Source organism: Chlorocebus sabaeus, chromosome 22 (assembly GCF_047675955.1).
Source record: "Chlorocebus sabaeus isolate Y175 chromosome 22, mChlSab1.0.hap1, whole genome shotgun sequence".
NCBI lineage: Eukaryota > Metazoa > Chordata > Mammalia > Primates > Cercopithecidae > Chlorocebus > Chlorocebus sabaeus.
The window spans coordinates 44,442,965-44,456,256 of NC_132925.1; the positions used below are offsets into that span (position 1 = coordinate 44,442,965).

Sequence of the window (13,292 nt, forward strand, 5' to 3'; positions counted from 1 at the left end):
TTTTGTATTCTGCACACTGGTCCCCACCTCCTGCCTACGGGCAGCAAGGCTGGCCCACTGTCTTCTCCAAGGAGAGCCATGGTAGTGACACTTTCTACCACCACCGAATAAAAGGCAGGCTTTGGGAGGGTGTCCTAACAGCATCTGGGCCTGGCTCAGAGCTAAAGCGCTTGCTGGGGACACTTACCTGAGCAGAGGACTCCCTTGTTCCTGGCACAGGAGAAGTTGTCGCACTCACAGAAAGGCCCGTAGATCTTCCCGAACTCACTCTCGAAGCAGGAGCACTGGTTGCAGCTGCACTCCCCGCGCCCGCTGCACAGTGGCTTGCCCTCTGCCTCCCGGCACAGGTTCTGGTACACACTGTGGTTCTCCCCATCCTGGCACTCACACCTGGTGCCCAGGTAGCTGGGGCTGCACTCACACAGGCCGCAGACATAGGTCCCGCTCCCGCTGCACCTGGCGCTGTTGGGTTCCAGCCCCATGCTGCAGCCGCACGTGCAGTTGTAGGTGACCCCCACCTCCAGGCTGTCCCGGAATCCCACCGGCCGCAGGGCAAACACGTGCTCTGTGTGTCTGCTGGGGCAGCTTCGGGCCTCCACTGACACCTCAAAAGATGCCTGGGCAGAAGGAAGAGAGGGGACGTCATGGCTGTGGCAAGTCAGGGTCTCCCATCCACTCAGGGGCAGGGCCGTTGATGAAGAGCAGCTGCGAACTCCAGCCCTCTCCATGCACACAGGCAGAACCACCGAGGTGGCCTGAGTAGGAAGAGACCTCAGAACCAGCAAGCTCTCACAATTCCTGGAGAAGGGAATGTGCAGGTGGGCTCACATTTGACAGACGATTTTTTAAACATTCATTATCTCTTTGCATCCTCATGACCCTGAGGAAATGGACCTCTGCAGAAAGATACAGGGCTTCCTCGAGTTCACACAGTTCTTGTTCTCCCTTTCTTTTCTCTTTTATCCTATCCTCTTCCCAGCCCCACTGCAGATGCCTCTTCTCTGCTCATTTAAAAAGTCATTCAGTGGACAAATATTTCCCGGGCACTGCCTCTGTGCCAGGCACGATGCTAGATGCAGGAGCATGGCGGCACTCTCACAGGGTGCTGGGTGAAGGGGACCCACCTGGCCCACTGTAGAGAGGGCTCCGTGCCTGCTGGCAAAGGGTTCAGCTGACTCCAGAGCTTGTTCTTCAGACACCCCCGAGCCCCCCGTGCCCCAATTCCTCCTCTGTGAGTGCTTGTCATAGCTGCATCTTTCACAATCCCCCCATGCCGTGAGGTCCTAAAGACGAGTCGCCACTGATGAAATGCACTGTGCACATGGACAGACCTTTTCTTTTTAAACAGAATATATAAGGAAGTGTTTCTCATTCAGGAGCTTCTCACAGATTGCCTTGGAAACAGGCTCAAGGTGGGCCTGGTTGGGTGGCAGATGGTGCGGGAGGGATGCCTGTCAACTGCCCACAGGGCTGGGATGGAGGGAAAGCAAGGATGAGGCTTGGTCTGATTCAGGAACTAGAGCCTGACTCCCCCCACCCTCTCCTCCTCACCCCCCTGAGGAGAGCCATGTGAGGTTTGAATCACCTAGCAGGTCCCTCGGAGCAAGGCACTGTGGATTCTATGAAGACACACAGACAGGTGGCCTGTGCACCCTGATGAAATGCCGTTGTGAAGTTTTACTCAGGGTGGGTTCTCCCTTACTCCCTAAACAGACAGAGGCCTGGCCCATCCCACAAATGGACTCACTGGATCTGGGTCCAAATGTCTTTATTTTTCAAAAGGCTCCTCAGATCATTCTGAAGCTCAGAATAGGTTAGAAACCACTTTCAGCTATTACTATTCTTAATTCTATTATTTGGGTTGGAATAAAGCTTTTTTTTTTTTTTTTTTTTTTTTTGAGGTGGAGTCTCGCTCTATTGCCAGGCTGGAGTGCAATGACATGCTCTCAGCTCACCGCAATCTCTACCTCCTGGGTTCAAGTAATTCTCCTGCCTCAGCCTCCCGAGTAGCTGGGATTACGGGTGCGCGCCACAACACCCAGCTAATTTTTGTATTTTTAGTAGAGATGGGGTTTCACCATGTTGGCCAGGATCTCCTGACCTCGTGATCCGCCCACCTCGGCGTCCTAAAGCACTGGGGTTACAGGCATGAGCCACTGCACCCAGTCATTATAGCTAATTTTTAAAATGTCATCATTCACCTGATTTACTGGACAATCTTCAGGTAACAATGTTTTTGTTGTTGTTGTTGTTTTGAGACAGAGTCTCTCTCTGTCACCCAGGCTGGAGTGCTGTGGCACCATCTCGGCTCACTACAGCTTCTGCCTCCCAGGTGCAAGTGATTCTCCCACCTCAGCCTCCCAAATAGCTGGGATTACAGGTGTCTGCCACCATGCCTGGCTAATTTTTGTATCTTTGGTAGAGACATGGTTTCACTATGTTGGCCAGGCAGGTCAGCTCGAACTGTAGACCTCAAGTGATTCACCTGCGTCAGCTTCCCAAAGTGCTGAGATCACAGGCGTGAGCCACTGGGCCCAGCCCACGATGTTCGTTTTTTGAGAACATTATAAATACCTGTTTCTAAACATATAGATCCCTATTACTTTGAGATTTTTACTGGTTCTAAAAGGCCTCCCTTCAGATGCTGTGACATCTAAGGACACGGGGAGAGGGTAGAGGGTATGGGACTGAGCAGGAAGATAGATCCTGCTCTCTAAGTCCTGCAGAAAGTCCTGCATGGCAGCAAACTGCTGCTTCAAAGGCTTGACGACAGACACCCAGGACTCAGCATTAGCCAAGAGGTTCAACAGGAGAGGCTTTTGGATAGATGAGCTGAGGATAGCTAGGAGCGCAGGATCAGAAGACAATCGGGGGACCAGGCCAGCTGCACAGCTTGGGCTAGCTCCACCTCACCTTCCATCTCTGTGGGATAGGAAGAGTAGGAGGAGGCAAAGGGGAAAGGTTGACAGAAACAGCTCCAAGGCTAAGTTCCAAGGTCTCGAGGTACAGGGAGTCTCTCAAGGTAAGTAAAGATTCAATCCACTTGGACAATGAAATTGGTTAAAGGATAACACGAATAGGACGGGCGTACTGGCTCACACCTGTAATTCCAGCCCTTTGGGAGGTCGAGGTGGGCAGACTGGGAGGATCACTTGAGGCCAGGAGTTTGAGACCAGCCTGGAGAACATGGAAAAACCCCATCTCTACCAAAAGTATGAAAAATTAGCCGGGTGTTTTGGCACATGCCAGTGGTCCCAGCTACTCAGAAGGCTGAGGTGGGAGGACTGCTTGAGCCCGGGAGCGGGAGGTTGCAGTGAGCCATGATCATGTCACTGCACTCCAGGCTGGATGACAGAGTGAGATCTTGTCTCAAAAAGAAAAAAACAAAACAAAACAAAACCACTAATAGTTATTAGTTGCCAAGTACCTACTATGTACCAGGCACTGTGCTGGACTTTTCCACAAGCATCTCTTTTAAATGCCCTAGAAGGAAGTGTCCTCATTTTACCAGAGAGAAAACAGGATTGGTGGATTTAATCATGGTCACACAGCTGATGAGGAGTGGGGCCGGGCCTAAAGCAGGGCCTGCGCTCTCCTTAGCGTATCACCTGCTAGAAGGGAGAATGAGGTCTACCTCATCGGGGTACAGAGGGAGAGCCAGCCTGGCTTACTAAAGGGACCCCTTGATGGTGATCCCCAAAGTGGTGACCAGAGGCATCTCCACATCTTTCTGCCATGGGCTGGGAATGATTTGAGCCTGCAGATGGGATGGGAGTGGGGACTATGCCTGCTCGAAGCCACCCATGGGGCCATCAAGAATGCAGAGGTGAATGGAGCTTTTGAGGAGCAGATGCCATCCCTCCCTTCTGAGGCCCAGAGAGAAACTTGCTTGCATCTCCTATTACTACTTGCTGGAAGCTCCCACTACAGTGACATGCTTGAAGCTACCTGTAGCTTGCTTCAAGTTACAGCTGAAACTCTGTACTCCTAGGGCTACAACTTGCTGGACCTGTTCAATGAAAAGCCTGTGCCCCGCAGAGGCATCTGCAGGTCAGAAATGGAATAAACTACACAGGAATGACCTGGACCAAGGGCCAAAGGCATTTAGTTATTGAAAGACTGTGGGGAGTGCACACCTGTGAGTAAAACCTTCTCCCATGGAAACTTGCCTATGGAGTTAAAGCAATGAAAGTGAGAGTTATGTCTCCAGAATCTTGCTGATGTGTCGAGGAGAAAGTGGGAGGTTAGGGCACCCCTAAAGTGCTGGTGCCCAATCACTAGCATGTAGAAACATTCAGGCACTGTCTGCCCAGCTGGGCAAACAAGGAGGGCCCAGCTTTCAAGCAGGTCCTGAGGCCTTCCCCAGCCAAGGCTTCGGTCCAAGTGAGGTGCTATCTGTCTGGCCCTGTGCAGCCTGGAGTGCAGCCAGACGCCTGATAACCAGAGAATGTTCTGTCTATTTCAGCCACTGGGTCTCAGCTCCTGCTGGGCACAGGAAGTGCTATAAAAAGAACTTCAGGACCAGCAAAGAAATCTGTTCACTTACCCCTCCTTTCAGAGGGTCCATTTTCCCTACTGGATTTGGAAAGAATCCAGAGAGGCTGGAAGGCAGCTGGAATGAGGCCTCTTCAAGTCCCTTCCCTGATTCCTGAGAACTTCAACTGATACTGAAGGCTCCCCAGTTCCTGCAGACTTTCCATTCACTAGCTCCGAGTTTCCAGAGGAAGGTCACAGACACAGCAGCCCTCCCGCCCAGTCTTGTTATTAGAACTTCATTGGGATTCTCCTAGTTCCCCTGTGGGGCTGCTGGCCTGATGTACCCTTTCAAAAGGGCTGCCCAGCCCCCATCCGAACCCACCAGATCCAGGGCTATCCAATGCAGATGCCAAATCTGCTCAGATCTCAACAAAAAAGGAGCTGGGATGGGCACAGGCTACAGGGTCCCAAGGAGTGGACAGGAGCAGGGAGGGGGTGCTGTGGGAAGTCCACGACGGGGTTCACTGGCTGCTTTGTGCTGGGCGTCCGTGCTAGCCTCACAGCCAGCCACTTGCATACTGATTTGCTGAAGCCAGTTCCTAAGTAAATTGACTTCTGATGGTTAGTGTAGGATAAAGGGAGGAAAATTAGGGAAACAATTGAAAACTGGGAAAGAGAATCTCATTGGATTTGGGGCTTTCAAGGTTTGATTTAAGCCTATTTCTCTTTGAGGACATCCCTGCTCCTCAGCCCTTGCACCTCTCCTGCTTCTTGCTAGACATCTGTCTTGACCCAGAGCACACAGGGTTGTCACAGAACCACAGCCTGCACCTCCTCCACCTCTGCAGGAAGCTGTGATAATGAGGAGGCGAGGTCCATCTGGCTGCCCCTCACACGGGCTGTGTCCTTGTCCACAGGCCAGACCCTGAGATCCCTGATGACAGCTGAACCCTGCCTGCTTTTCCTAATCCTTCTTCTCCAGGGGCATCCCCAGACCCTCCAGCTATGCTCGGTATTCTTGTCTACCCCCACCACCATTCCCTGACTTGCCCATAGCCCTCTCAACTCCTGCCACCAAAGAATGGAACCCACTTACCAAACAATGGCCAGACCCGTTAGGTTGGTGGGTATATTTCACCACTGTGGCCCAAGTCAGCCACTCTCCCCTCCCTCCTCAGCCCACTCCTCTTGCCTCCATGGCCATCACCATCAGCTGCTTTCCACTGGCCAAAGGATGATGCTCTTCACACCCTAGCAGACATATCTTGCCAATATGCACATGGCAGGCCCACTGATGGGACCAGCCCACCCCCGCTTTCTCTGTCTGGGAAACTCCTACTGGTGCTCTGAGCCTCAGCTCCAACAGCTCCCTCTGCAGTGCAGGGCCCTTCTTCCTTGGGTTCCTGCAGTGCCACACCTGGCTTTCCCACAGCACTTGTCACCCTCTACGGGGCTGACTCCTCTGCACATTATCTCCTCCACTAGATCCCTGATCTGTGGCCTCATCTGTCCATCCTGAGTGAGCATGGGATTTGGTACATAAACACTTACTGAGTACGAGTGGATGTCAGCACAGTCACTGGCAAGTTCTGAAATGTATGGCTTTGGGACACACGTCCAGAGGAATATACACACTCAGTAGCACCTCTGCTTGCCAAAGCCCAACTGTCAATGCTTTGGAGACAGTTCAGCCTGAGAGAAGGGATGGAAAGTTTGCCTTCTTGGGCCAGGGTTAAGAAAACCAGACTGGTCTCAGCTGTAAGTGCACCCCTTCTGTCTTGGGGATCAGAGGAATTGACAGACCCCTCTCCTTCATCGCAAAGGGAAAGCCCCTCAACTCCCCGTGCCAGGGCCAGCTCCCTGGCACATATATGCCTGTGCAGTCACAGGGTCCCCCCACTCAGAAGGGCCCATGCTTACTTTAATGCTCTGTGGTTGCTGTGCTGGAATTCTTAATGATTTTTGAACATGGACCCCATATTTTCATTTTGCACTGGGACCTACAAATGATGGAGCCAGTTCTGCCCCGATGGCCTTCAGCTCTCCTCAAGAGAGCTGCCTCTTCTGGCCTGCATGGCCTGGTGTGGCCCTTGTGAACAGAATCATGTCTGGCTCTGAAGAGCAGAGTGGCCACTGCCCTGTGCCAGCCTGTCTTCATCCACAGAAAACAAAAACCCCACAGCCCTCGCAGTGGAGCTGAGGCCATGTGACCGTGGCCCTTGGACAGCAAGACAACAACACTGGGACAGTGAGTAGAAACAAAGGGCCAGCTCGGGTCAGTCGCCTAGGGCCCCTGCGGTTCCCACAGGGCTGCGGCCCATCCAATCCCACAGGAAGAGCTGTCAAAGGTGCCGGCCTGAGCAGAAGTTCCCCTCTTCTTTAGTGTCACTTCAAATGCTCTAAAAACCACTTCAATACATCTGAGATTTTCAGAGCATTTGCAAAATCATGTAAAATCTTTTTCAAGTTCTGGACAATTTCCCCATTTTTCTGAGGTATCCCAGTAAAAATGAAAATCTATATGCTAGAGTGTCCATCCATAAGTGGCCATGACACCACTGTATGCTTCCTAGAAGCTGTTACTCCCAAAGTGTGTGAGGCATAGGGCAAACACATGCCCTGTGGCCTCAGAAGCAGCCCCCAACTTGGCTCCCGATGCTTGAGGCTTCTGGCACACTTCTGGCACACTTCTCAGGCCCCACTTTGAGTCTTAGTTTTTCATACATAAAATGGGGAAGGAAAAGCTCCCTTACAAAGCTGCTGTAAGAGGCAGACAGCAACAGTAATGCCCCCACCACAGTAAGGGGCACGTTGGATGTCCCCATTCCATGCAAAAAAATATAGTTTGCTCTGTAATGGGGAGACAGTGATGAGCGAGATGACCTGCTGTGGAGGGGGAACGACCTTGGTTTGGCTTGTGAGTTCACTGCCTCTTAGCTGGGGGAGCTGGGGCAGGTCACGCTGATCCTCAAATCCCACGCTGCCTGTCAGCAGTGCGCGAGCGCTGGGCTCCCCACTTGGTGCAGGGGGGCTCAGTCAGCAGCACTCTCCCGTGGAGGCTCCTGTTCCTCAGGATCGTACTTTGTGCTGGTAGAGTCCTTTGAAATAGGTTTCGTAGAATAGAATTGTGGGCACCAAAAAGCCGGATAAAGGTGGTGAGGGAGCTGGCTTCAGAACAGAAAGCCTGGCTTTGAATTTTCACATCGACACTTACAGGCTATGTACCTGTATGCTTCGTGCCTCAGTCTTCCCCATCCGTCAGCATGAATAACAACGCCTTCCTTCCAGAGAATTAGTGACCACAGACTGCTCATTATCTAGATTCTTTCTGGTCCTTCCCAAGACTAACTGTATTCCTGCTTTCCATGAGGAACCCCAATATATTTAGAATGACTTTCTCCTTTTCACTTTGGGCAGCATAAATTGGCTTCAGTTTTTTTTGCATCTGAAAAGAGTTCTGACTTTACAATCATACTATCAACAAACATTAGTTCCTTTGACCTTCCTAGCTTCTAAACAATACATCATGATAGTTGCTTGTCACTTTTCTTTTTCAAAAAGAACTGGGCTGGGCACAGTGGCTCATGCCTATAGTCCCAGTACTTTGGGAGGTCAAGGCAGGAGGATCACTTGAGGCCAGGAGTTCAAAACGATTCTGGGCAACATAGCGAGACTCTGTTTCTACAAAAACAGCAACAACAACAACAAACCCACATAGAAATTAGCTGGGCATGGTGGTGCAGCTCTGTGGCCCCAGCTACTTGGGAGGTTACAGTGCACTATGATCAAGCCACTGTACTGCAGCCTGGGAACCAGAGTAAGACCCTGTCTCTAAAGCTAAAAAAAATAAAAATAAAAATAAAAATAAAGAACTGAATATAGAACTCCAAGTGTGAGGTTTCAAAATATCTCTATTAAATACAGCTTCAACTGGCATTAGTTTTTATTTATCTTTTTTTTTTTTTTTTTTGAGAAGGAGTCTTGCTGGAGTGTGGTGGTGTGATCTGGGCTCACTGCAACCTCTGCCTCCCAGGTTCAAGCGATTCTCTTGCCTCAGCCTCCTGAGTAGCTGGGAGTACAGGCGCACATCACCACGCCCAGCTAATTTTTGTATTTTTAGTAGAGACAGGGTTTCACCATGTTGGCCAGGCTGGTCTCGAACTCCTGACCTCGGGTGATCTACCTGCCTCAGCCTCCAAAAGTGCTGGGATTACAGGCATGAGCCACTGTGCCCACCCTGCTATTTATTTATCTTTATTTATTTATTTGAGACAGGGTCTCACTCTGTCACCAAGGCTGGAGTGCAGTGTCCCAGTCATGGCTCACTGCAGCCTCAACTTCCCGTGCTCCAGCGATCCTCCCACCTTAGCTTTTCAAGTAGGTGGGACCACAGGTGCTCCCCACCATGCCCAGATGATTTTTGTATTGTGGGGAGAGACTGGGTTTTGCCATGTTGCCCAGGCTGGTCTCAAACTCCTGAGCTCAAGCAATCAACAAGCCTTGGCCTCCCAAAATGCTGGGATTATAGGAGTGAGCCACTGTGCCCAGCCATTACTTTTTTTTTTTTTTTAAGAGACGGGGTCTCACTCTGTTATCTATGCTAGAATACAGTGGTGTGATCACAGCTCACTGCTGCCTTGAACTCCTAGGCTTAAGCCATCCTCCTGCCTCAGCCTCCTGAGTAGCTGGGACCACAGGTGTGCACTACCATGCCTGGCTAGTTTATTTTCTGTAGAGATGGGGGTCTCATTTTATTGTCCAGGCTGGTTTTAAACTCCTGGCTTCAAGTGATCCTCCCACCTTGACCTCCCAAAGTATTGAGATTACAGGCATGAGTCACTGCGCCTGGCAGACTTTTTTTTTTTTTAATCACTGTTTATCTGCATTGAGCCTTTGAGCCATTATAATCGGCCAGATGTTTTTCTTTTACTATCAAACCAAGTTTCCTATATCCTAGTAATATTCTGAACTAAAATGTAAGACATTAATCTTCATGATTTCAATCCATCTCAATTTTGAAAAATATTTTTAAATCTTGGTTTTCCTGCTTTATAACATAAGCTGTTTTCTCCAGCTCTGTGGCCTTCCCACATTTGATAAGCATGTCTCCTATGAGTTCAACCCAAGCCAATGATAAACACAACAGACAGAAGACATTGGAACCTCAGTCAAGTCCTCCCAGTGGCTGCATTATCAACACTCTGAGACAGCATGTTCACCCAGCCACAAATCCGCATGACTGTGCTGTTGTCAACTCATACTATTAAATATTTGCCTTATTTATAAGGATGTCATTAGAAATTGTCAAGAGCCTTCCTGAAACCTGGTGTATGCTAGATTAGATAGTCCATCCCCCTCCCTTCTCTTTTCCATCATACCTATTTCTCCAAGTAAAGGGTTCCTTGTTTGGGTATATTTCCCACTTTATCCTTCAGTTTTCCTGACATGGTGCACCAAACATTCTACCCACAGATCTATAGAATTCACTTACATGTTGTTGGGGATTTTTGACTATTTCTGCCTCATTTCTTTTTTTTTTTTTTTTTTTTTTTGAGACGGAGTCTCGCCCTGTCACTGCAAGCTCCACCTTCAGGGTTCACGCCATTCTCCTGACTCAGCTTCCTGAGTAGCTGGGACTACAGGCGCCCGCCATCATGCCTGGCTAATTTTTTTTGTATTTTTTAGTAGAGACGGGGTTTCACCTTGTTAGCCAGTATGGTCTTGATCTCCTGACCTCATGATCTGCCCGCCTCAGCCTCCCGAAGTGCTGGGATTACAGGCGTGAGCCACCGCGCCCGGCCTCATTTCATTTTTTATAACTATCTCTTTAAACCCTGTCCTGTAACTGTAAAGCATTAGTGTTTTGTTTTGTTTTGTTTTTTTAATCATCTGGATTGAGTAATCATTATAATGCATGAAAATAACATAAATACATTGCAACTTCCTACAATTATTAAAAATAAACAGTAAAATGTTATTGGAAGAACCTCTTTAATGAGATAAGGCTTTCCCCCAGATGTAAAATAATATTAATTATTGCTAAACAAGACAGATTCACATCAATTATATTTCTGTTTTTCACTTGTAGAGATTTAAACACAAAAAAAGTTCACATTAATAGAAAGATGGGAACAGGAGTTTTTTAACAGCAATGTCACCTTGTTCTATGAATGTCTTCTGAGTTAAAAGCCATAAATAATCATTTGTGGGCAGGTGCGGTGGCTCACACCTGTAATGCCAGCACTTTGGGAGGCTGTGGTGGAAGGATCCCTTGAGTCCAGAAGTTCGAGACCAGACTGAGCAACACGGTGAAACTCCGTCTCTACTAAAAATACATAAATTAGCCAGGTGTGGTGGTGCATGCCTATAATCCCAGCTACTTGGGAGGCTGAGGCATGAGAATCATTTGAATCTGGAGGCGGAGGTTGCAGTGAGCTGAGATCATGCCACGGCACTCCAGCCTGGGTGACAGAGCAAGACTCTGTCTCCAAATCAATCAATCAATCAATCAATAATCATTTGTAATGACTTATCATCTGACAGCTTGATTAGGCCTTCTTTCAAGCTTGTTAAAAGCAAAATAAACTTGGAAACAACATGTCTTAGAAAAGGCCTTGCTAGCCAGTCATGAGAGGCTTTCATTTTCTCAACTTCCATATGATATTTTGAACTGTCCCTTTATTTGGGGGAGCGAGGCACTGCAGTAAGATTTGGGAAGGGTTAAGAGGTATGTTTGTGTGTCGTGAAGTGGGTGAGGGACAAGTGTGAAGACGGGGATGGGAGAGGATCTACAGTGGAATGTGGAGAAGCCCGAGGAGACCACTGCTACCAGCCATGAGACTGTCCCTGTCTCTGCAAGCTCTTTCCCTGAAGCCAGGGGATGAGTCAGCTTATATCCGCCTTGGCCGTCATGAGTGCTATGAATGCCAAGAGAATATAGCCATCTATTTGTAAGGTCTCTATAGTTTTTCTGTTTCTAACTAGATTCTTTTAAGTGTGGAAGAGAATTATCCCTCACTGGTCTTCTGTTTACTGAGCACTGGACCTATCAACAAAGCAAGTCAGGAATGGAGCTGATGACCTGCTTCCAGCAGCAGGACCTCCAGAAGATGTGTGGCTAGCTGTCCATCACCACTCACTGGCCTCTGTGCCCGTGTCCGTGTCTGTGTTCTTGTTGCCCACATGTCCTCCTCCCTGCTCCCTCACTCAAGTCCTTGGTTTAGTGCACAGGCATACATCTTCATACATCATTTGAATAAACTTAATCTGGACAAGGCACCCGTGTCCTCCATTCCTGTAGAGTCATCCATTCTATTTCACCAAACAGAATGGGGGGAGTAGCTTTCTTTACATTTCACAGAAAGGAAAAGTGACGGTCAGATTATCCAAGGAACACAGCTATTTGCAGAAGACTAGGAATGAAGGCCAGGTCTCCTGGATTCCCACCTGTACTCTTCCTCCTGATTACAACTGTGTCAAGCTAAGAGGATAATGGTTTAAAACACCAAAGTCACAATGCCAACCCGAGAAAGCCTCAGGTGGAAATGTGCTGAGGGCTGCGTATTGACTGGGCTCTTTAACAAGTTCACCTAAGACTCTGAACACATCATGCAAAACAGGCTTAGGAGACTCCTCTGGGATGCTGAATTGGAAAACAGAATATAAATTCTGAAAGGACTATAATAAGTCACAAAAGTTATTAGAACCCAAAGACTGATGACCAATGCTAATAAGAGTTCATACAAACTTGGGGTGAGACTTACCGTGTCCCCAATCTTCAGGCCCTCACACTTCCTCTGACCAGGGTAGGATACCCCATCTTGGCAGGTAGCAGTAAAGAAGAGATTAAGATCTTCAGGCTGATCCCAGACTGACAGCTCCACTTTAGACCGGATACTCTGAATGGAGAGAGAAAATGAAGCCCAACCATTTAATAAAGGCTGTGGCTGAGGTGCTCCCACACTGGTTTTCTGAGGCCCACGTGGTTTCCTCTAACTCAGGAATCCCCAGCCAAGGGAAGAGCCAGTGAGCTTGGTTCCCTGGCCCTCCCTCATGCTTTCCCTTCTCTCTGCACTCACACAACATCTTGCTAGACCCAGCCTGAGGTCTCCCTCTGTGAGTTTGGAGAAGTTGATAATGGTCGACCTGCCATATGATATTATCTGCTTCAAATGGGTTATGCCCCATCCCCTGCTTGCTTCTCCAGAGCCACCTCTCATCCCCACACTTGGCTTCAGACATGCAGTTCCTCAGTCTTGGAGTGTGCACTCCAGGCTTTGAGCCTTTCCGTGTACCCAGGGTAATGATCCTTTGCACAACGGCTCCTCTCCTTCCTCCTCCTGGCTGGCTCCTTATCATCCTTCAAATCAGCTCAGCAGGCACTTTCTCCAGGAATCCACCATATCATTCACATCCATACCTATCCCCATCAGATGAGGTCCATATGCCTGAGTTTGAAACTACATAATGAGAGAATCCAATCTTATGTGTGGATTACATCCTTAAGCCAGTGAATCAAACAAAAATCAAGTCAAAATTACCTATCAGAACAGAAAAAAATAAAGGCTAAGAACATCAAGTGTTGGAAAGGATGTAGAGCAACTGTGGCTCCCCAACCCTGCTGGTGGGAGTGAAAATTGGTGCAACCCTATAGAAAGCCATTGGGCTATATCTACTAAAGCTTAGGCCAACCTCAGACCTAGCATTCACCCAGGATTATACCCAACAGAAGTGTATGTGTCACCAAAAAGACACGGACAAGAATGTTTACAGCAATACTGTTGTAGTAGCTGGAATCTGGAAATTCCTCAGGTGCC

The 13,292-nt window shown here is 48.8% G+C and overlaps 1 protein-coding gene across 1 annotated transcript in view; it reads right to left on the bottom strand.

The window, feature by feature from the left end:
* ITGB5 (integrin subunit beta 5) overlaps positions 1–13,292 on the bottom strand; it is a 122,331-nt gene that overhangs the window by 32,252 nt on the left and 76,787 nt on the right. Inside the window, exons 9-10 of the mRNA XM_038003428.2 lie at positions 12,240–12,374; positions 188–617 (exon numbers count right to left, since the gene is read on the bottom strand). Of these exons, the coding sequence (XP_037859356.2) occupies positions 188–617; positions 12,240–12,374 (565 nt within the window). The remainder of the gene's footprint in view (positions 1–187; positions 618–12,239; positions 12,375–13,292) is intronic.